The 22,732-nt window shown below is 40.6% G+C and overlaps 1 protein-coding gene across 2 annotated transcripts in view; it reads right to left on the bottom strand.

Annotated features, from left to right (window-relative positions):
* GYPC (glycophorin C (Gerbich blood group)) overlaps positions 1–22,067 on the bottom strand; it is a 37,364-nt gene extending 15,297 nt beyond the window's left edge. The window contains exons 1-2 of one of the 2 annotated variants that reach the window (XM_088146405.1): positions 21,852–22,067; positions 19,029–19,131 (exon numbers count right to left, since the gene is read on the bottom strand). In XM_088146405.1, coding sequence (XP_088002531.1) covers positions 19,029–19,035 — 7 coding nt within the window. In that variant the 5' untranslated portion in view covers positions 19,036–19,131; positions 21,852–22,067. The remainder of the gene's footprint in view (positions 1–19,028; positions 19,132–21,851) is intronic. The other variant, XM_007428313.3, reaches the window with a different exon arrangement.
* Positions 22,068–22,732: the final 665 nt, after the last annotated feature.

Below are 22,732 nucleotides of genomic sequence, written 5' to 3' on the forward strand. Positions count from 1 at the left end.
GAAGGCAGAAAAAAAAAAGATATCAGAAGTTCACACATGCCTATACAAAGGATAAATGGTATATCTGAATTTCATTCTGTTTAAAGTTAATTTTTTAATTATTAGAATAAAAAAAGATTCTTGACTTGGAAAATAAATCATCATCATCATCATCAACATTATCATCTAAGATATATACTTTGCCTCTTCAAAATGGCTATCTGGACTAAACTCCTAAGGTTTTTTTGTAAATATTTCTGAATTTCCTAGAACTGGGCAATACTGGAAAAATACTGGGCAGATTCCAAGGTGTTTCAAATCACATCTAATGGATCCAGATCAGTTGATAAACTTTTAGATCTTTGTTAGATAGGCAGGTAGAGGACATCTTCTGATTTTGATTTTCATTGATTTGATTTTGATTTTCATTGACTTGATTTTGATATGTTTTTGCACACCTGGTATTGATATTGGTTATGAGACACCAAATTGGGTTTGAGTACTACTGGTGACGGTATGGACAAATGCCCACTATTTTGACATCTCTCACAATAGCTTACAGCTCTTAAGAACATTTTAAGCCCCTTTTTGATCCTGTTTATCTACCCTCTCCATTGTCTTTTCCTTTCCATCTCATATCACATGTTTCAGCATATGCTCAAAATGCATGAGTTTCTATTCACTATTCAAGGGAACAGACAGTTTATATTTGTTTCAGGACTGATGACTGATTCTTCTCGTATTCCATTCTAAATACATAATTTGAAAGTATGTGTCTTCCTTTTCTCTTTCTATATCTTCAGGTTTTATAGCTGCTCATCACCACGGGAAAGACCATTATTTTTACTGTTGTGATCTTTCCTATCATAAAAATATCATTCATTATTTTCTCTAATAATGCCATTGCTACCTTCCCTAGCATTAATCCTCTTTACTATCCCAGTGCCCTATTTATTCTTGAGTCCCTCAAACCTAAAATTATTAACAATCTTCACTTCTTTTTTGTCAATTTTAAGATCAATACTCATGCAGGTTGACATTATACTTGTCTTCTTAATATTTAACTTTAACCTGTTTTTTTAATATCCTATTTTTACTTTCATAATTAACTCTTCCAAATCCTCTTTACCTCCAGCTAATAAAAAGGTGTCATCTGCATATCTCAGAGTGTTAAATTTCAAATTCCGATTTTGATTCCACTCTCATCTCTTATAAATCCTACCGTTCTTATAAGTCAAACAGATAAAATGACAATATACATCCTTGTTTCACTCCTTTTCCTCTTCTGAACTATTCTGTGTCTCAATATTTTTACAGTTCTTACAGAAATTTCTTGTTTATCACAAAGAACCAGAACAGTCATTAGCCTTAAAATATTCACACATTCACACATGCTGGTATCAGCTATTCAAAGACCATGCTATAGTTAATAAACAAAGGTTAGCCTCCTTCTTAAATGTACACACTTTCTCCATTATCTATCTTAAATTAGCTATCTGAACTTGCCTTCCTCTGCTTTTCTGAAACCTGCCTGCATCATGTTAGGATCTATTCTTCTCTGAAAGTTCTTAAATAAAACTTGCTTATGCAAAGAATTAGTGAAGTGGTTCTGTAATTTGTGCCTTATCTTGTATCTCTTTTTTCTATGTAAGTTTCAGTTGATATGCAGCTACATCTTCTCCTGCAGCTTTAAACAATTCAATGCCTTTGATGCATAATTTCCCATTTCACAGGATGACTTATTGCTTGTTGTCCCTTATTTTCTAGTGGACCCAACTCCAGAATATATTTTTTCTATAAAGGTTTCTGAGATTCTATAATCCCATTTTAGTACCGTCTTTTCCTCTTCCTTTAACTTCAAATAGCTCCATCACATGACTCTTCCATGATTATTCTTATTATTCTGTTAGCTGTAAATTGTTCTGAGACCCCTCTGAGAATCTTAAAAAGATCTTTCAAATTCCTTTTCCTATTATTTTTTCTACCTGTTGGCATTCATGATTAAGATTCCTCCATGGCTTTTCTTGCTTGATGTTTTGATGACACAATTGTAAATTGCATGCCTCCCAATTCTGTGCTATTTTATGGGCAAGGAAACCCTGATATATGCACCTAGACCTCCCCACTGATAAGGAACAATGTCATGAACAACTCAGACCCAGTGCTATCATTGGAGTATAATCAGTCATCGACTTGTCTGCCCAGCAAAGCTGGGACAAGGTAGAGATGAGACATTAAGCATTCTACTTGAAGACCTTTCAAGGATCATTCAGACCTGCTGCTTCTTCCTAGCTACAGTGGTACCTCGGGATATGAACGCCTCTACTAACGAACATTTCGGGTTACGACCAGCTTCGGCAGGAAAATTTTACCTCGGGTTATGAACTTGCCTCTACTTACGAACCGGATCCGCGGCCATTTTCCCTGCTGTCACGCAGTCGCGGCTTCCTGTGGGCGAGGTCGCGGTAGCAAGGACATGTTCGGTGAGGCTCGTGGTGTGTTTTGCAGTGTTTTGTGAAGGTTTTTGGTGTGCGTGTTAGCATGGCTCCAAAGAAAATGCAGAGCACGCTTGGCGGGAGTCAGGCTCTGAGAGGAAATTGCCTCAGGTTGCGACCAAATTCGGGCGGAGGGCGGAACGGATTAACCGGATTTACATTGAACCCTCTGGGGAAATTCGCCTCGGGTTGCGACCAAATTCGGAGGGCGGAACGGATTAACCAGATTTACATTGAACCCTATGGGAAACTTTACCTCGACTTGAGACCAACTCGAGTTGCAACCAGAGTCACAGAACGGATTAAGTTCGTATCCCGAGGTACCACTGTATGTGCAATTCTGGACTAAATATAATGTCACCATCTTAGATTTCTGTACATCTGATCTGACCAGGTATCTGGGGTGGTTTTAAGGGAGTCCCTCACTCTCATTGCCACCATTAACCCCCAAGGCTAAACAGGGCCTGAAAAAATGGTGCATCTGGGGGAGGAGGGGGTAGGTCTGGGAAAGAAGTGGCTTGCTTTAGGGAACCCTCCTATTCCAATCTCTACCCTTAATCCATCCAAAAAAGACTAAAAACAAAAACAAAAAACCCAGGCCAGAAAAATTGGCCACGTCCTGGCAAGATATATTTCTGCTTGGGTGCAATATAAGTTGGTGTTTGTGCTAGTGCAATTAAAGTAGCTTAACCGACTTAAGGTGCTGTCTTCTGCTTGACCCTTATGTCCTCATCCTAGTAACGAGAGAAGCTATCTCCTCACACCTAAGTGTTACCAACCCGGCGTCTGTTCAGCACCATCTTTATTAGATTCTCTTACTTTGCTGGAATGTACAGTGCATGAAAATATTATCTGGTTAAAACAGACATATTTATTGAGACACTCCTATGGCCTTTCTGCTTTCCCTCTCCTTGCTCTAATTTAACAATGGCTGGTTTTATTTATTTCCCTTAACCTGCACAATCAAAAAGTTAATTTTTTTCTCTCTGTGTGTGTGTGTGTGTGTCTATGTGGAGGAGCTCTGGTGGAATTAATAACCAGCATGATCTTTAATTGCAGGACATGTGCAGCAGATGCGCCCTGGTGATAGTGGCAATTACCCATCTGACAAAAATAGTCATGTCACGCTTCAGACAGGCAAGCTACTGTTTCACCTCTACATACGCAGATTGGTCACCTCTAGGCAGCTGTCAGGATATGTAAGTCACAGCGCTGGTCTATGCACCATTTTAAAAAAGAGGAGCAAGGGCGGAATGTGCTCAGTGCACGCCATCTCATTGATTTAAGAGAAGGCTTTGCTGAAAAGCAATACCACTGAGCAGATACGCGGAATTCATAATTTCATCCACTCAGTTACTGCCTAGGGTTGGGTAGCAGGGAGCATAGAAGCATAACATAGGTTTGAGTTCCTGTCTGGGTAATGCTGTTAACAGCACAAGATAGAAAACACTGCCCTTCTCTTTCTGGAAAGGCTAAGCCTCCGAGAGAAGAGGAGATATGTTCCCCTCAGGCTATTTCTCATTTAAACCATTCACACACATCCGCTTTCTGTCTGATCTTGGCTGGTCCCTTTGCTAAAGCCTCATCCATCATGACTTTATCCTGACAGGAAACTCACCAAACAAGCATTCAATCAAGATCATTATAAGCCCTTGGGTCAATCACAAGTCCTGTGACCAAAAGAATCAGATGCCTCTGAAGTCTTAAGGCTTGATTTGTTTCTAACTAGTAGAACAGTTTAGCTACAGTCGTCCTTGTCTCATCCTGCACCTTCCCCCATCTCCAAAAAGGATGGAAAGATTAAGAGGCTGTCTAGGAAGAAAAAAAGTGGGGTGGGTGGGGTAAAGCAACTGAAGTTTGCATATGAAAGAAGGTCCCACTGAAGTTAATTGGAGTTTATTTCTTAGGTAAATGGTAGATGTGGAGTGGGGAGGGGGTGATCCAAACTGAGAATACAGTCCCTGATCAATCCCAACCTAAAGCAAGTCCCCCATGTTTCTTCTGATTTGAAAAAAGAAGCAAGCTAGCACAACTAGACATGTCCTGGCAATGTTGTTTTTCTGCCATGTCCCCTTGATGCTGCCTTCATCGCATCACCACTCCATGAGTGGGACAACCTTAAATTGTCCTTAGATATAGAAGTAATGAAGACTCTTGCATGAAGAGTCACATTTAAAATGGCTTATTCTTTCACATCCATGCATGTAAAAACATATACAACTACATTATTTTTCCTAATAACTGCACATCCCCTTTGCTGATTTCTACTTCTCATGCTATTTTATTTTCCCTTTGTAAGTAATGCATGTAACAATAGGATGGAAGCAAATACTGATGGATCAATGGGAGAATGGAACCAGATATCTTGTACTCATTAAAGGAGCTCTCCTATATATGAATTAATGATAACCTATTGGTATAATATATCAAGAAGTATCCTGATTAATTTGTTCTATAGCAATGTACAGTTTCTTACCAATCAATAGTTCTTGGTTAGACAAAAGGTCCAGAAGCTCTTTTCCTTACATATTCTTAAACAAGAGTTAAGGAATAGAAGATCCTGAAACCAAATTCAGATGATTAAGAAGGAGTGTTGAGCTAAAGGTTCTTGGAATAAAACAGGCTAGATATTTGGAGGGAGTACAACTTGAGGCTCTTATTGGTAGCCTCAAGTTCTTCTCTCCAGTATTACAAGAGGGGGAGATCTCACTCCATAGCATTTATAATTTTATATACCTATAGCGTGTCCCCTTCTTGATAGCCATTTTCCCTTGCATGTTCAGAGGCAGCTTGCCTCTAACTATGGATCCACTGGTTAACCTAGTCCCGAAGTTAAATTTTAGGAGCTACAATGCGAAGTCCTTATTGTACTACAACAAAGAGCCACTATTCACACGTATACTTACTGATAATCATTCACATGTTTAGGCATTGTCATGTTGTGCATTGACACACAAGCCTTATCCATCCTTATACCATTTGGATTTGTTGGGACTATGATGTTTTGGACAATGGCCACTATGTCTGGACTTACACTGTTTCAATATGTCCAGAGGGCACCAGGTTGATTTAATTTGTTATACATTGTTATTCAGTATAAAACTTCTGGGAAGCACACATCCAATATTAAAACAATACAGTACTAGGATTTAATGAAATGTATTTGTATTTACATGCTTCTTCATTAGTAATTTAACTATGGTTTACTCAATTAACCCATTTTCTAGGTTCACAGAATGCACCAAATGATAAATAATCACACAGACTGAGTTCACACAACATGCTAGGTTTAAATATAGTTGACTATTTTGTGGCTCAAAATGCTACAAGAACCCAGTCAATTAACATCACATAAAATAAAGAACCATGACATGTTGTTACAATCTAGCTGAACAATAAAATGATATTTAAAGCCAATTACAACTCAGTGAAAGGCCTAAGTAAATAAGGAAAGCTGTGTCTAGTGCTAAAAATAGACATTTCTCTGGGCCATGTTTTAGAGCTTACTAATCTAATTTTGACTTCTTGGACATACACACACATTGGAACATGGTTATCATTTGGACTGTTTACTTTTCTAATGCTTTGCAGTTTAGTTCTCCAAAAATTTTAAAAATGCACATAAAAGAGAAAGGTGTATACAAAAAATTGCACATTTAGGGAGACTGCATACAATTTTTTCCTTAATTGCAGTCTGATATAGATATTGTCTATAATGGATTTAAGTCCAATTCAAGGTTGACTACAGTGAAGGTCTTTGGCTTCAAAATGGTGGAGATGACTGGGTGATCAAAGACATGCCCCCTTTTAATGTGCACTATATGCACTGCATACACATTAAAAAGGGCAGGGCTTTGATTATCTGGTCATGCCTGGCATGAATACATGTAAAACTAGTAATGACTGGATCATATGTCCCTTAGAAGCTATTTTTCCATATCTTAAAATGGCCAAGGGCAGCTTGAAGAAGGCCTCCAAAGTTGAACACAAACTTTGAACGAGTTATTTAATAAAAGATGGGCTTTCATGTGTCTACCGCCCAGCTTTCCAATCTTTAAACTGAATTAACAGACCTCTGATCTGTGCAACTTAAAATATATTTTCTAGACCTGCGTGTTTTGCAATTATTTTATCTTGCAGAGTTGCTTCACTTTGCAAGGCAGAATAATCCAACTGAACACGATGCTTCACCTCATGGAACTGACACAATCCATTTGTGGGAAGTGTTAAGATGCAGCTGATCCAACTCAACCAGCCTCCTCAATTCAGTAGGAGTGGATTCTGTACAGTAACAGAGATTCCTACAGTCTCAAAGTGAAATGGGGTAACCACTGAATTCTAATGTCAAGCTTAGCTAGCATCAGAACTAAAACTTGGTGGAGGCATTCAAGGATGCAAAACTTTGATAAGTAGGCTTTATTGTGAGAAAAACGAATGAAACTGTTACAAGAGAATTCCAGTGACTGTTATGAATCAAATGCAAGCCCTGTTTATAGTGAAATCAAGGTTCCAATTGTTGCATCTTTTTCTCCTGCCTGTGTGGTATAAAGGGTTTGAGGCATCTTCAAAGGTACCCTCACATTCAGTTCATTCCAATAAGTTTTCAGTAAAGATTTACATTCTTCCATTATCATCTCTTCCTGTATCCTCCAGCCACATGAACAGAGTACAGGTAGTCCTCACTTACTGACTTCAGTTGGGACCAGCAACTCCATCACTAAGTGCCATTGTAAAGTGAAACATCACGTGACAGCAACGACTTATGACGTCAGTTCCAGCTGCAGTCATTAAGTGTGACGACACATGACCATGACTTGCAACTTCCTGCCAGCTTCTGCATTGACTTTGCTTGTCAGAAGCTGGCTGTGAAGGTTGCAAAAGGTGATCACATGACTGTGGGATGCTGCAACTGTTGTAAATGTGTGCTGGTTGCCAAGCGCCCAATTCATGATCATGTGACCGTGGGGATGCTGAAACGGCCGCAACTTTGAGAACCAGTAGTAAGTCTCCTTTTTCAGCGCCATCGTAACTTCAAATGGCTGCCAAATGAGTGGTCAGTAAGCAAGGACCACCTGTAGTGGGATTCAGATTGGAAAGGCAGAGAAAACTGAAGGCAGGGTAAGGATCAGTGATTCTGCAAAAAGGACAGGAGGAGGAGACATATAGATCACTCTGAGATGGAGCCCCTTTGGCATCATGAGAAATACCAATAGGTTCTCCTGGTGAATTAATGTAGGAAGTCCTAGATGATCCACATTGCTGAATAGTAATTCATGATTTTTCTATCAGACTAAGACAATTAAGTGCAATAAAGTTAATTGGAAAAAATCACAAAACAAATTCCACTTGGGTTTGCAATATCCTTTTGCCATCAATTAACAGAATTCAACACACCCAGAAACACACAGCTTAGCTGAGAGCCAGGCACGGTCAATATTTATTTTTCAAGTGGAAATCGCTATTCTCCAATGTCATCAACGAAATTAGCAATTGTTGCCCTTTCTGCTTTTTTCAGGGAGAAGTAAATTGGCCAGGCCAGCCAGATTATCTGAGAGATTATTCCTAATCGACCCTGACAACACTGATTTCTGACTGAAAGTATTTGAGAATATTTAGGTATCCTTAAAAAAAATGCCTGGAGAGCACAGTGAAGCTGCAATTAGATTCAGCTTAGGGTTGTTCCTCAGGGCGATGCGACATTCCACAGGTCCTTGAGCCAGCAGAAAAAGTAGGCTTGGGTAATGTGCACTGCCCTGAATGCCAAACTTTAATCTGCCTCAGTAATGACGAGCTTTCTTATAGCTTTAATGAGGAATATTTTGATGGGAGTGATTGGTGGATTTCCTTGGCTTTTTTCCTCCTACCATCCAGCATCCACAGGCAATGGGGGAAACCACCATCCATCAGCCTCTTTGACTAATGTGAGGTGAGTGTAGGCGAGTGTGGGATGGAGGCTTCAGCAACCTTTCAGGCTACCTGAGTGACAGGTCACCAGTGTGGAGGTCTTCCATCCTGCTTCATGTCAACTCCTCAGCTGGGCAATTTTTGGACACAGATGTACCTCCTGACCTGTATGCAAAATCGCTCGGTTGACAGGCCATTGAGGCAGAGGGACCAAGGATGAAGTGGGAAGGAGCTTTCTTAATGCACTGTGGGAGCTCCCTCCTATTTCAGCCTATATCTCACTTCAGTCCTACCAACCTATCAGCCAAACTATTTCTGGAAATGGGTTTACTGGTCTTCCAGAAGACCAGTACACCTGTGTTCATAATTAACCCAAGTGACAGGTCACAGGCATGGTAGAGAGGTTATGAGGAATATCAGGGGGTTGTCTTTTAACTCATTCCCACTCTTCTCTTGTGCTTGCGACCAGTCATTCAGGCTAGAAGGGAAAACTAGCAGAACTCCTGTCACTTTTGCCCCAGCTCCCAAATGTCTCAAACTGTTAAGCTCTGAAAGGGAACAGCAGTGATGGCAATGGGTACCCCAAAATAAGAATACAAACAGGAAACACTTTATCAGCAGAAGCAACAGATTTACGGGACAGAGTAGAAGTGGGACACCTCTGAGATGCAAATTATCCCCATCCCTTCCCCTATAGCCCCCTCCCATCTAAACTAAGAAAAAAACTTCAAAATTACCCTGGAAAATGAGGAATTGGAAATACTTATAGCCTATGGCAAACCTTCCTTAGCCATATGGGGAGTCCAGGACATAGATGGAGCACATGTTTTTCCTCCAGGTGTTCTTTTAATCAGAGACTGAAAAGCTTTTGATTCTGATTCTCTGTTGGTTTTTGTGAACACCAGTAGCTGCCATTAATTTGCCTTTAATCCTTGGCTGAGAGACAGAGGCACAATCAATTGGCTAGAAGTAAGCCTGGACCTGAGTCACCACAATATGACAGTATTTTTGCATTAATCCTGAGATAGCTTTTAGATACTCTATTTGCCATGCAGCATTGTGTCTGCTCAGTATCTTCACATTTTAAACCCAAAGTTACCAAAGTAAAGAAGGTTTACAGTAGATTTGGATTTCAGTAGAGAGATTTTCACTTTTTTTTTTTTTTTAAGCCAGGGTCCACTGGCTGAGGAAACACACTAATTGGCTATGGAGAAAAGAAGAGTATTTCTTCAGAAGTAATTTTCTCCTCAAAATCAGGGATGTGCTGCCATCCAGAATATACTTGTTCCAAAAATAGATTTTCATTCTTGTCACCTTCCTCATGAAGACAAACTCCTGCCTAAAGGCCTTCAAGAATTCCCAGAGAACCTCAACATTTCTGCATTATCAGAAAGTCCTCAAATTTTAGAATGCGGGTGGCTTTTGAAAGGATAATACACCTATTTAGTTGTTGTTTCCCAGCCAGGAGGAAAAAAAATACAGTAATACAGGACAGTAAAAAAATAAGTGGCTGCACATGTTTATGTATTGTGGGACTCAGTTGAATATTCAAGCCCCCGGCAGGAAAAAAAACCTGCCACTGGGTGTGGGAATTGGAGACCCATGTAGTATTAGAGGAAATTAGGCAAGTTGTATCTGTTTCTGCCATCTGATTTTTGCACACAGGAACTTCTACAATTGCTGACCTCAAAAGGGAATAGGAAGTAGGCTGTCTTTCAGAAGAGCTGGTTTTGTTTTTAATCTGCACTCTGCTCCTATCTCGGGATAATTCCTACTGCAAGCTAGTTTTTCCCAACAAGGAACTATGCTGTTTAGGATACAGACGCGCCACTCATTATCTAGTTCCTGAAGGCAATTCCTCCTTCCCCACAGCCTGACTGAGCCCACTCAGAGGCTGGAGACAGAAGCTCCAAATGAGGTGCCCGTGTTCGTTTGCAATTTAGGAAGCAAATCCACCAAGACAGCTTTGAAAAATTAAAAGGAGAGTGATACATTCTGTTGATCTGTAGGGATAAGAGATTTTATTTTATTTTTAGTGCTAGAATGGAAATGAGAAAAAAAAAGTCCTATCTGGCAGCTGCAAAAGTAGGAGTCAGGGATGGGAAATGTCTAGAGCAGAGATGCTTGGAGAAAGCAAGTAACTTTTGAATAGATTGAGAGAAACCCAAACCAACCAACCAACCCATCCTCACTTCAGGCCATAAGTTGAAAAGGAAAGATTTATGCCTTCCTCTCCAGTGGCATTACTTTCCTTGATTTCCTTATTGTTGACTGCATTTCTAGAATACCTTGGAGGAAAAGGAAGCAGTTTTAAAAAGTGCATACAATATTCAAAGTAAAACCCTGTAGGGATTTGGTGGGATAAGACAGGAGATATGGAGAGAAGGCTCCACAAAGTTCAAGCTAAAGTTTGAATATTTTATTGGTCTATTCTTTTTTCTCCAGACAGATCACAAGGCTGTAGAACAGTAATGGCCCTGTCTTACTATGGATGGATTACTACAGGTTGTCTTTCAGAAGAAAATGGCACAATCCCAGGGACCCTTGTATCCCTTAAAAGCCTTGTGTGCACATCCAGAAACTTCTACATGTTGCTGCTAAGTGATACATTTTTTAAAAAGAGAATGCCAAGAAATAATGTTAGATATGTAACTAGAGAGTAATCATATTAGCTGTGAGTGTTGTGCAGTGCTTTGGATTTGACTTTGAAAAGGACTGCAACTCTTTAAAGCAGCCATGTCTGCTCTTGGGATCATGTGGCAGCTGCATAGGGCAGCTGTGCAATTCTGGGAAAAGATGGCTGCTTTAAAACACTGCAGACAGGTGTTAGGTTCACACTTCCAGGTGCCTCGAGGCATCTTTCCCAAATGGTTTCTGAAGCACTGCACAGCCCTATTAATTATATGTAATTTTAATTATAGGAATGTACTCCTTGCTGAGTTGAGGAAACGTATCTCTTTGCTGGCTTTCAAAACAGAATTAAAAACCAAGTTTGATGTGCTGATGATTTTAATTTTGACTGCAATATCCATGGGTTTAACTCTGGCTTTTATACTATTGCTATCAACCACTGGGAGTTGTTGACTTCTGGCAGTGTACAAGTGAAATGAATAAGACTAAACATAAACAAAATGAAACCATGCAATTAGACTATTGCAATGAACTGTATGTGAGGGTATCTTTGAAGGTGCCTTGGATGCTTCAGACTGTTGGTGGGCAGGTCCCAGTACTGCAGAATAATGCCTATTTTATGGATGCTGCAGTAGTTGCTGCACTGGCCTTTGGGCCTAATTCAAAGTGCTTATAAGGTGTGGTGGTAGATTACTGTAGTGATTACCATGTCCATAATGATTCTGTCTGTCCTGCCAGAGAAGGTCTGCTTCAGATCCCACTTCCCCATGAAGTGAAGGGGATGCAAACTAGAAGTCAGACCTTCTCAGCAGTAGACTCTACATTATGAAATGCATTGCCCCCAGAGGTACGCTTTACCCCTTTGCTCCTGGCCTTCAGAAAATTGCTTATTTTTTTTTTCTCTTTAGCCAAGCTTTTGACAGCTTTAACATCTAGTGAGGATGGAGGGTGGATGTCTGATTTTATGTTTTGGATTTTATGATCATTTAATTTCTTTGGTTGATCATTGCGCACGGGGAGATTGGTTTTTGAGGTTCTTCTGTATAGTGCCCAGTCATTTGGGGTAGTATCTAAACATTTTGTTCTTATCTTAGCTCTGCCTATTACTTTTTGAAGTGTTTTTATTAGGGCTTAACAAATCCACAAATATATGTATATTTTATTGAGTCAGTTCTGCCCTGATATACTAGAGATGTTAACATTTGTAGTCATGTGAAAATGCCTTTGCTTACTACATGTATTGAGTCAGTCCTTGGATTTTAAAAAGCAGCTGGTTAAGCTGGTCTTGGGTTGTCAGAATGCATTCAATAAGCTCACTTTATCCTAAGATCAGCTTTACTCCGAGATCGGCCTTAGCTTTGTGACCTTGAGGCAGATGTCTGAACTGTCCAAGATGAATTTCTTTATGAGAATTAAAGGTGTGTTACACTGATAAATCACTCTTCGTGCATCAAGCAGCATTTATACTGATTATGATTTGTATATTATATCTGTTCATTTATTCTTTCATACAAATGTTGTTTGCTTGCTTATTTTTTGTATAACATAATGAAATCCTTTATAAAGCTTAGTGTAATTCCATACTCTTCTCTGTTCTTTGTTGGTGTTCAAAAATCACTTTCCGTCATATTACAGAAGAAAAATACTCTGTTTAAACTCTTGAGGGTCTCTTCTTAGAAGCACTTCTTTCTCCCCACTTCAACTGAAGGAACAAAGGGCAATTCCAGAGTTGCTGAAAAGTGAGGGAGTTGGTCTCCTGAAACCAGCCTGCAGCATTTCATTCAAAGACCAAGAGTAAACCTCTGCCTATAAAGTTGCATATTCCTATTTCAGAATGATAATCTTACAGAGTCTCAATCTCTCAATGCTGAAAGTGACTGGACAATCTTTGAAAAAATAAGTGAATGGCAGGGAAAAACCCCTTGACACTATTTGGAAGTCAGGAGAACAGCAGCTCAACCTCTAAGACATTTTGTTAACTGTGAGCCTTTGAGATTGGGGAGCCCCAAGAGTAGCTGCAGACTTTAAAGCAGTTGCAAGAGATGTGCAGTCATCAAAAAGAAAGACAACATGTGCCAGTTCTGAACTGACCAAGTAACTAGTAAGCAATGGGAAAAAGTCTGCTTGAAGCTGTGAAGACAGTTAAACCATTGGATTTCAGCTGTTCCCAGCCTTGCTTTTGTAGGAATAATAAAGTAAAAAAACTCCCTTAAGTCTGAAGATGACATGGACATAACCATTTAAGGCTTTGCAGCACTATGGGAAGAGGTGGCTTTGCTTTCTTCTGATTTTTTAAAAATATTCCAGTGTAAGGTAAAGCCCTGGGATTTCTTAGCAGCCTTCCATTAAAGTACTAACAGGTCAAATCCTGCTTAAATTTTTAAAGACCTGCTTAAGACCTTAGGCCCTGGCCAATATGGTCAATTCTCAGATTGTAGCTCAACAATTCATGTGAACCAAAGATGGGGAAAGACTGGTTCAGGTAGTCTTCATTTAGCAGTCACAACTGGGACTGGCAACTTGGTTGTTAAGAGAAGCGGTTGCTAAGTGAAACCGTGACTGTGCTTTTGATCTTACTTCAGCTCTCCTTTACTTTACAGACCTGAGAAGGTTGTAAATGTGAAGATTGGTCATAAAGTTACTTTTTCATCATGGCTGTAACTGTGAACAGTCACTAAATGAGGCAGTCACTAAACGAGGACTACCTGTATAGTTATCTTGACTGAAATGTCCCAGTTCTCATATCTGCAAATCAAATGGAAATCAACTCAAATGCTTTATTATTTACGAATGCCAGTGTTAATAAGATAGTGAGGACATTTCAAATCTGTGACATGTACCAGGTTGCCTTTTAAGTTTTTGACTCTTCGAACGCACAGTTGGAAAACGAATCGGTGAACTGGTTGTTGGTACACAGTACTCATAGCTTCATTGAGAGAGATTTCCTGGAAGAAACTGCATTTTTGAAAGCTATATCCCTAAAGTGTCCCAAATCCAGCCTGCAACTTTTATTTACTTCTCTGTTTTCTGAAAATACTACAGAGCCATTCAGGAAGAGTATATAATACATTTTCTCTTAGATAGTTGGAACATAATTATTCCTGATTAACATAGACCAGATATGAATGTTTGGACACCAGTGGGCTATGTTTTGATGAATGGGTCTTTTCCGCAAACAAGAACAGAAACCACTTTGTCTAATTTAGATGGCCATCAGTATAATCTTTAAAATCCAGGCAAATGTATTTTCTGGTGAAGGAATAACAAAGGCTTTCTTGTAGATTAGGGGTTCTATGAGTGTGGTAAGTGCAACAGAAGCAGCTTTACAGAATGATTTATTTCCATCCCTAGCTCAGATTGTCTCTAGTGCCATCCACCTGACATACAAAACCAGCAGGAAACAGTATGAAGAATTCATATTAATGAAGTTACCCCAAGACATTGTCATAATTACTGTCATTAAATCCATTTCTGAAACAATGATTGCTTGTTTGCTGAATGAAGGTACGTGGACATCTAGAAAAGCCAGTTGGCTTTGCAAAAATCTCCAAAACAGGGCAGTCTCTCATATAATTTGTTCTCCAATGCATGTTTCACCACAGGGATCTCTTTGAATTACAATGACAAATTCTGCTGAAAATTGCTGTCTGTTAAACCTTTTTTTTTGAAAAGTATGCTATTACTGCTGAAAAGTGGATTTCTACCATAAACATAATTTCCCTTTTCTTTTTCACATTAAGCTGACTTTGGGAGAGACTCATTCTTTGTCCTCCATCCCTGAGTTCTAAAGAATGTTTTAAGTTTCCATTATTGCTTTATGTATTATTTTAACTCTGTTTTTAATTTTGTTGGTAATTAATTTTTCTTCATATTTTGTTATCTTCAGTTGACCACCTTGAGTGCCCTTTTTGGATAGAAAGGTGGAATATAAGTTTTAAAAGGGGAAAAGTATGCTTAGTGTGTCGGAGTAACTATCTGGGAAACCATCTTGTCCTTGCTAAGGGTTTATTTAATTTTCTACACATGCAGTTAAAAAATACATACATATTTAATAGATGCTTTTTATACAGAATCCTCCAGATATCATCTTGAAACAGAAATAGATGAAATTATATAATGCACTAAAGTTCTACTGGGAAATCACAACATGAGTAATATTTGTTTTTGCTAAAGTGCATACTTCCTTTGGAGAGAAGGCTGGGTTAATGATGCAAAGTAGTTGGGAGCATGTCTTATTGAGCAGTATACAATTTTAATAAATAATAATAACACATGTGCAGGGCAGGATTTTCTATCCCCCGCCCCCCGTTTGGGGGAACTGGAGATTTTATTTTTTATAGTGTTTGTTTTTATTGTGTTATTTAAAAAAAAAAATTAAACTCCAGTGTTTATGTGTTTCTTACTCCGAAATGGGAGAAAACTGAAATTTGGCACTTTAGTCTTTCCAAAGCTACATTCAACTGTATATTGCCCACCCTGGCTGAAGACATACAGTATGTGTTGATACCATGAACAACATGCAGTTCAATGCACTTGTATGAAATCATGCACATTGCAAAGCCAAGGCCCTTATTTTCTTTATAACTTATTCTTATTTCCAGTCTTGCGTATATGAACTAACAGAGGCTGTCCAGAGTCACTGAGAGAACTGGAATACAGCAGAAGGGGCCACTCTTTTAATTTTTTGCTGAGAATAATCAAGTTGCCTATTCCTAGTTATACAGTTTATGCCAGAATATAGGCAAAATCTTTCTCATAACCATGCTATTTCCAGTTTACAAAAAGTACTAATGCCAAATACTTAAGGCGGCATGAAGCTTCATTATGCTGAGGTACACCACTCTGTACAGGTAGTCCTCGTGTTACGACCATTTGTTCAGCGACTGTTCAAAATTATGATGGGGCTGAAAAAATGGATTTAGGACTGGTCCCCGAAGTTATGGCCATTGCAGCACCCCCACGGTCATGTGATCACAATCTGGATGCTTGGCAACCTGTTCGCACTTACGACTGGTTGCCAAGCACCCTGCAATCATGTGATCGCCATTTGCAACCTTCCCTGCCAGCTTCCCACAAGCAAATGTGGGAGCCTGGCAGGGGAGGTCCACAAGTTGCTCAGGTAAGTCTCTCCCACCCACCCTGACCTCTCTTCCTTCACAGTGCACCCTCCTTCCCCCCTTTGCTTGCATGCATGCACTGTTCCCTCCTTCACTCACACACACCACACCCTCCTTCCCCCTTCACTCGCTCGCACACACTGCACAGCTGCACTGCATTTCTGGGGCTTTGCAGGAGGAAGGAGAAAACCTCACAGATGGCTAGCAGCTTCCAACATGAGCTGCAGAGAGCACATCGGAAGTGCCCCTGAAGAGTCCTCAAGCAAGTGAAGGAGGGAAGGAGGGCACAGTGCATGCATGTGAAGAAGTGAAGGGGGAAGAAGGGCAATTGGGTGAGCAAGCAAAGGGGGAAGAAGGGCAGTGGTGCATGTGAGCGAGCAAAGAAGAGAAAGAGGGTGCTGGTGCATGTGAACAAGCAAAGGGGGAAGGAGGGCGGTGGTGTGTGTGAGCAGGCGAAGGAGGGAAAGAGGGCACTCCTGTGAGTGAGGGAAGAAGGCACTGGTGCCTGCGAGCGAGCAAAGGGGGAAGGAGGCCATGGTGCACGCGACCAAGTGAAGGAGGGCACAGTATGTGTGAGCAAGCAGAGGACCGAAGGAGAGAGCTGGTGGAAGTGAGTGAGCGAAGGAGGAAAGGAGGGCCAAGAAGCCCCTGAGGTGTAGCAAACAGCCCCAGAACCGCCTGGTTCTGGGGCTGCTTGCCACCCCACAAGGCAGGGTACAGGGTGGCCAAAAAGGCAGGATATGGCGGGGGGGGGGGAGATAGACAGATGGAGGGAGTTGGAGGCAGTCCCATACCTTACTAAGGCTCAAGGCTGGGAGGGACCAAGCCTGGAATGGCTCGATTTGGGGTGGGTCCTCAGCTAATGACCAGTAGAATACACTTAACAACAGTAACAGGGAGTGCTGGGATTGCCATCGCTAAATGACATGGCCACGTGACATCTCGTTTTATGACTGCATTGCTTAGAGATGGCAATTCCGGTCCCCACTGTAGTCCTAAGTGAGGACTACCTGTAACCATATGTATAATATGAATTCTGTGCATTCAGTAAGTAGCCTAATCAAAAGTCCAGCTGAGAAGACTCTGACTTTTAATTTAAACATGCATAATTGAAATGAAAAATTCATGATGTTTTCATACATATGGCACTGCCTAATCACAATGAAACTTCTGAGTTTAATAACACTGCACGTTTGTTTGTCATAAAACACCCACATTCATATTCCATCATTATCAACAATGGTTTGTATCTCTTTGCTCTTCTGAGAATGAGAACACAGCATTGCTAAGGCCAGATTACATGCTGAAGGGTTAGGCCCCCAAACAACAGCACTGCATCACCTTCTTTTTCTTTCTTTCTTTCTTTCTTTCTTTCTTTCTTTCTTTCTTTCTTTCTTTCTTTCTTTCTTTCTTTCTTTCTTTCTTTTTCTTTCTTTCTTTCTTTTCTTTCTCTCTCTCTCTCTCTCTCCCCCCTCTCTCCTCCCTCCCTCCCTCCTTATAAAAACATTTTGCACAGCTGCAGAATGAACTTTCAGACAGTCACCCTGGCTCCACTTTCCAGCAGTGCCTGGAGAAGTCCTGTAGACCTGGGGAAATGGTGCCAGGCAAGAAGGCAGATGAGATGGGAGATCAAGCTAACTGTTCATCTTTCAAGGAGGAAGATAAACAGGGAGAGGGAGAGACAGAGAGAGAGAGAGGAGGGAGGGAGCAAGGGAGGGAGAAAATATTTCACCCCTCCCTTCCTTTTATGAAAGGAAGCAAAACTTCTGTTTATTATGAGACAGGAAACAATTTTTTTTTTGCTCCTTTTGTTTTTAAGTGAAGCGATGGGAAGTGAGTGTGAGACAGCAGGGTATCATTCAATGGGCATTTCACAATGACTGCCTCCAACTTGGTATCACCACTAAGTGGGGCTCATAACACCCCTCATTTGCACCAGATGAGGGGCAGCAAGAGGCATGGATTCCCATGCGCACATCTCTCTGGGGACTTTTGGATAGGCCTGTAGTCACATTCAACCAGGCAATTCCTACATGACTTCTCATACATTTCTAAAAGATGTCTATATTATCTCTGGCTTCAAAAGGAGCTTCCAGGGCAGTTTGCAGCAATATATTTTTAAAGAACAATTCACAACAAAACATATTGCTGATTTGAATTTTTTTTTTTGCATCCTGTTGTGAGGTGGGGCAGTCACACTGCTAGGACCAAATTGTGAGGCATGAGCTTCCAAACAACAGAATTTTATCAGCAGTAATTTTGTTTGTGTGTGTTTTTAAAAAAGAACAAACCAATAACTAAACACATATTAAAACTCATTTTAATGTCCTAAAGGATTTCCATATAAAAAATTTCATGGATACATAACTTTACTGCCTCCAGGTCAACATTTTTGTTTGTTCTTTATTTTTTTCCTTAATGCAGGGTGGCACATCAAATACCTCATGGACATTAAAAAAAAGGACACAGAGAAAAGCTGTTCTAATACGCTTTTCAGAACAGCAGAGCATCAATTATGTGTTTTCTTTCTAGATGCTGTCCTTAAGTTATGGTTTGGGCAACTCAAAATTTGAACCGAATAGTACATACACGGCCCTCTTTGATCATAAGGAATATTTTGTTGTGAATGTTTAGCTTCATAGTGCAGATGGGCTGGATTTTAGATAATGTTGGATTAGATAACCTCCTGTCCTTTTCTGCGCTTGTAGTTCCAGGATGCACCTAATTATATGGATGCTGGAGAAACTGTTCCAAAGACAAACTACGAGCATGGCATTGGCACATAGCATGGCTTGGCAAATGCTGGGATTAAATTCTTTTACATATTGGGATGGATGGATGGATGGATGGATGGATGGATGGATGGATGGATAGACAGACAGACAGACAGACAGATATTTACCTAACATCTATGTATTACACTGCACAGATTTTCTCTTTACATGTTTTCTCCCGTCAGTGCCACACTGCTGCAACGAAGCCAGGAGTCTGCCCCTTCCAGTACTCTGTATTTAGCATGACAGAAGAATGTTAAGGGCATGCAGGCAGTGAAGGCACTGGAGGAGGATTAAAGGGGCGCATCCTGGCTTTCTATAGATACTGAAGCTTGTATCAGAGCTGAGGGGAAAGAGAAAAGTATTCTGAAAGGGCCCATATGTCCCAGTGAAGTGAGTTTTTCGGGTTGAGTGGATAACGTATCTCCAAGTCCCCCCTCCTCCCCCAAGAATTGCTCAAGCCACGGGAAAGCCTAAGGAAGACACCTTTCTAATTCCAGTCAAAGTCTCTGAGATACTACTCTTCTGGAGCAATTTGTTATTTAGGAACTGGGGAGGGAAAATGGCAGTTCCCTTGCTGTAGCTGCATAACACTTCTCTCTAAGCCTCCACTGCTAGACCTGTTCTGTCCTCAAAGTTCAGGAAGTCCACATGGATCAGGACTACTTGGGGAAGAGGAACCAAGCCAGCTTGGCTTGGACTTCTTCAAACCTGGAGCTGAAACAGCTCCTTCAAGATTAGAGAAAAGCTAAGCCTGGGGGATGGTATCAGCTGATTACCGGGTCAGGCACAGCTGCAAGCACTGATACTCAGTTGTTAAGGCGAATGCTGTCTGCCTTCTTATATTAAAAGGAAGCCTATGTACTTCCTTTTTTCCTTATCAATTGAAACTCCTAAGGAATTATTTTGCGTGCAAACTACAACTTTTCGAGAGCTACATTGACAATTATTGAAAACATGCAACCCAATTTATTTTGGGTTCCAATCAGCTATAACCGAAGACTGCAAAGAGGAAACCCAATAGAGGTCAGTGGGGTCACTGGCCTCTCCTAAGCACTGGTGACTACTGTATATTGCAGCTCTGTATTTTAGCTCTGCCACCATGCAAGGCCCATCTAACAAAGGAAGCTTCTTTTCTCCAGAACAGGTAAAATCTATTTTCACCAGAGGTGGACCCAACTGCTTTCTTTCAAGGGCTACATTCCTTTGGAAAGAATTTCTTGGGGAAACAATAGGTGGGGCTTAAATGAGCAGTGGGTAGATTCAAAGCCAAGGTGAGGCCGCTGGTGCATTCTGTCTCTGACACCTCTTCAATTCCCCATTTCCCCTTTTTCTTTTTTGCATTATCTGTCATTTTTCCTCCCCTTTCTTCTTCACCCAGCAGGGTTCTAGAAATGGGACAGACTGCTGGTGCCAGAAGTCCAAATTACTTATGTGCCGATGGATTTAGAAATTAGTCCAAGGGTGCACATGCCCATAGGATCACAGAATAGCAACTATTTGTGGTTTACTTTAGTAAGTCAAAATAAAGGCTGTTCAGTCAGGGCTACCAAAACGCAGAGCTATAATTGCAAAAGTGGTGTGTTTGCTAATGTTTACCACAGAGAAGGAAGGACAGCAGAATATCTTTTGCATCCTTCCCCTGAAACTCCACCTAACAGCCTGAAAACATGTTTTCACATTTCCACTGAAGCTGGATATGGGCCTCAATGCCATGCCATCTTTTTTTAATCTGACAGTTTGGATGAGGTCTAAACTTAGTCTACCACAACTAATTTATGTTAATGTGTCTGCTCTAATAGACCAAACCTTGCCTTCACCCTTTGATAACTTCCTCATGAGATGGGTGTTGTCTACATTCGAAATATATATATATATATATATATATATATATATATATATATATATATAAATAAAATTAAAAAAACACTAACTAACCAACCAACCAACCCTGTGGGTGCAATTTATACCAAACATGTGACAGGAACAAGAGATATTGACAGTCTTCATTGTGCAGGATCTGCCCTTCCGCTGTGTGTTTTTTTTTCTGTTAAAGTGTGAGGCAGGGCCTAATTTTGGTATACGGTACTTCTGTACCGCAGAGAGACATACCCTGATATTAACAAAACGGGTAAAAATACTAACTGTACTTGAACGTTATGAAACGAGTTCCAGATAATCCCCATCCTTCCCCGGCTGGCAACATGATCCCTGCCTCACAGCTACTTCTGGGTTCTCAGGGTCTCGTTTGGGCTCGAGTGTTGTGCTCATTAACCGCCCACCTGAATCTCCCTGGACTTTTCAGCAAAGCAGGACATTCTGGAAACAGGAAGCGCTCCCAACCCCTCTCCCCCTCGCTTTGCTGTCATTCAGCGGCTGCACACCAGTTCGAGCAAGGTTTGGAAAACAAAAATGCATTGTGGCTAAATATAGACCGGCAGTTTGGGGCTGGGCTCTCATGTTACAGAGAGACAGTTCCCTGTCTGTATTTGAGCAAGGTAGTAACACCCCAAAGAGGGCAAAGAGAAATAAATGCAATGCATTAAACAACTGCATTTCTCTGGTTTTGGCGGAATAGAAAAGCAACCGCTTAATTGTTCATTTCAGCTCCTCTTTCTATCACACTTTCAGCTACGCCGTTTAAAACATTTAACTCCATTTGATCTTTGCAAACAAGTGTTGTGGCTGGAGTCCTGCCTTGTCCCGGGCACACATGCATAACAACTTTCGTCTTTTCTGCTTGTTTCTCACACCCACCAACTTTCATAAATGCAGGGAAGAGAGGAGTGAAGTTTCCAGAACATACTTCAGAAAGTAACTTTTTTCGAAGAGAGCGAGCGAGCAAGAGAGACTTCCCCCCCCCCCTTCTTCTTCTTTTTTAAACCCTTCACCTAAAGCGTAAGAGCTGCACGTTTGTCATTATGCACAAAGGAGGGGTTTTGAGTACTCACGCGGAGCAGATGTTGTACTGTTAAGGAGAGTCATCCTTTAAGCATTCAGAAATGCGCCCCCCCCCCGTTCTTTTGCACTGACAGTCTGCGTTCCTATCCACGTCCAAAGATGAATGAAGCAAAGCAGCAAAAAAAGCTGGGGAAGCAAACAGGAGAAAGCCTTGCTTGTTCAGATGCTTCCAGCATGGTTCTTGACCATTTACCACTGGAAAAGGAAACAGCACATTCAGCTCACATGCAAAGGGGAGGGGCCTTGGTTTTTAGATAAGCACTAGCTTTTTCTTTTTTTTTTAACCTGTAGTCTTCCTAATTCTCTTGCTGTCTACTGCGGGACATTTCCATCTTTAGCAAGCAACGTTCCTTTTCTGCCTCGGCTTCAACAGGTTTGGCAGGATTTTATAGTCGTTCTAAAACTTAAAAAACGTATGAGGTAAAAGCAAGCCGAAGGAAAACTAAAAAAATGAGGCACAAATTGAGAAGTCCCTTGTTTTAATGTCGACTTTGTCATAAAATCCTGAGATGGCCTTGAAGCCACCTAAAATTGTCAGTAACTTCTGTAAAACTTTATAATAATAAATACAGTACGTCCCTTAGAAGGTTGCTGGTTGTAATGTAAGGATTATCTGAAACCTTGAGAACGCCAAAGCATTATGTAGGTGATGATCATGATCAGTTCAAGTCCATCTGAAGATGGTTCTGTTTGATTTAAAAATGCTTGATCATATCAGAAAACAGAAATAAATTCAGTCACATTCAAGGAACTCCACAGCCAAAGCAAAGGTCTGAGTAAACATTTGTGTTCATATTTCTGGGAATCTATTTCAATAAATCGTTTTGCTCTGATACTGGAATCTGCAGCCTTGTTCTTTTGTTTACTTTTG

The sequence above is a fragment of the Python bivittatus genome, unplaced genomic scaffold (assembly GCF_059951505.1).
Source record: "Python bivittatus isolate LINGU-HERP-01145 unplaced genomic scaffold, Pbiv_v1 ctg000480_np1212, whole genome shotgun sequence".
Taxonomy (NCBI): domain Eukaryota; kingdom Metazoa; phylum Chordata; class Lepidosauria; order Squamata; family Pythonidae; genus Python; species Python bivittatus.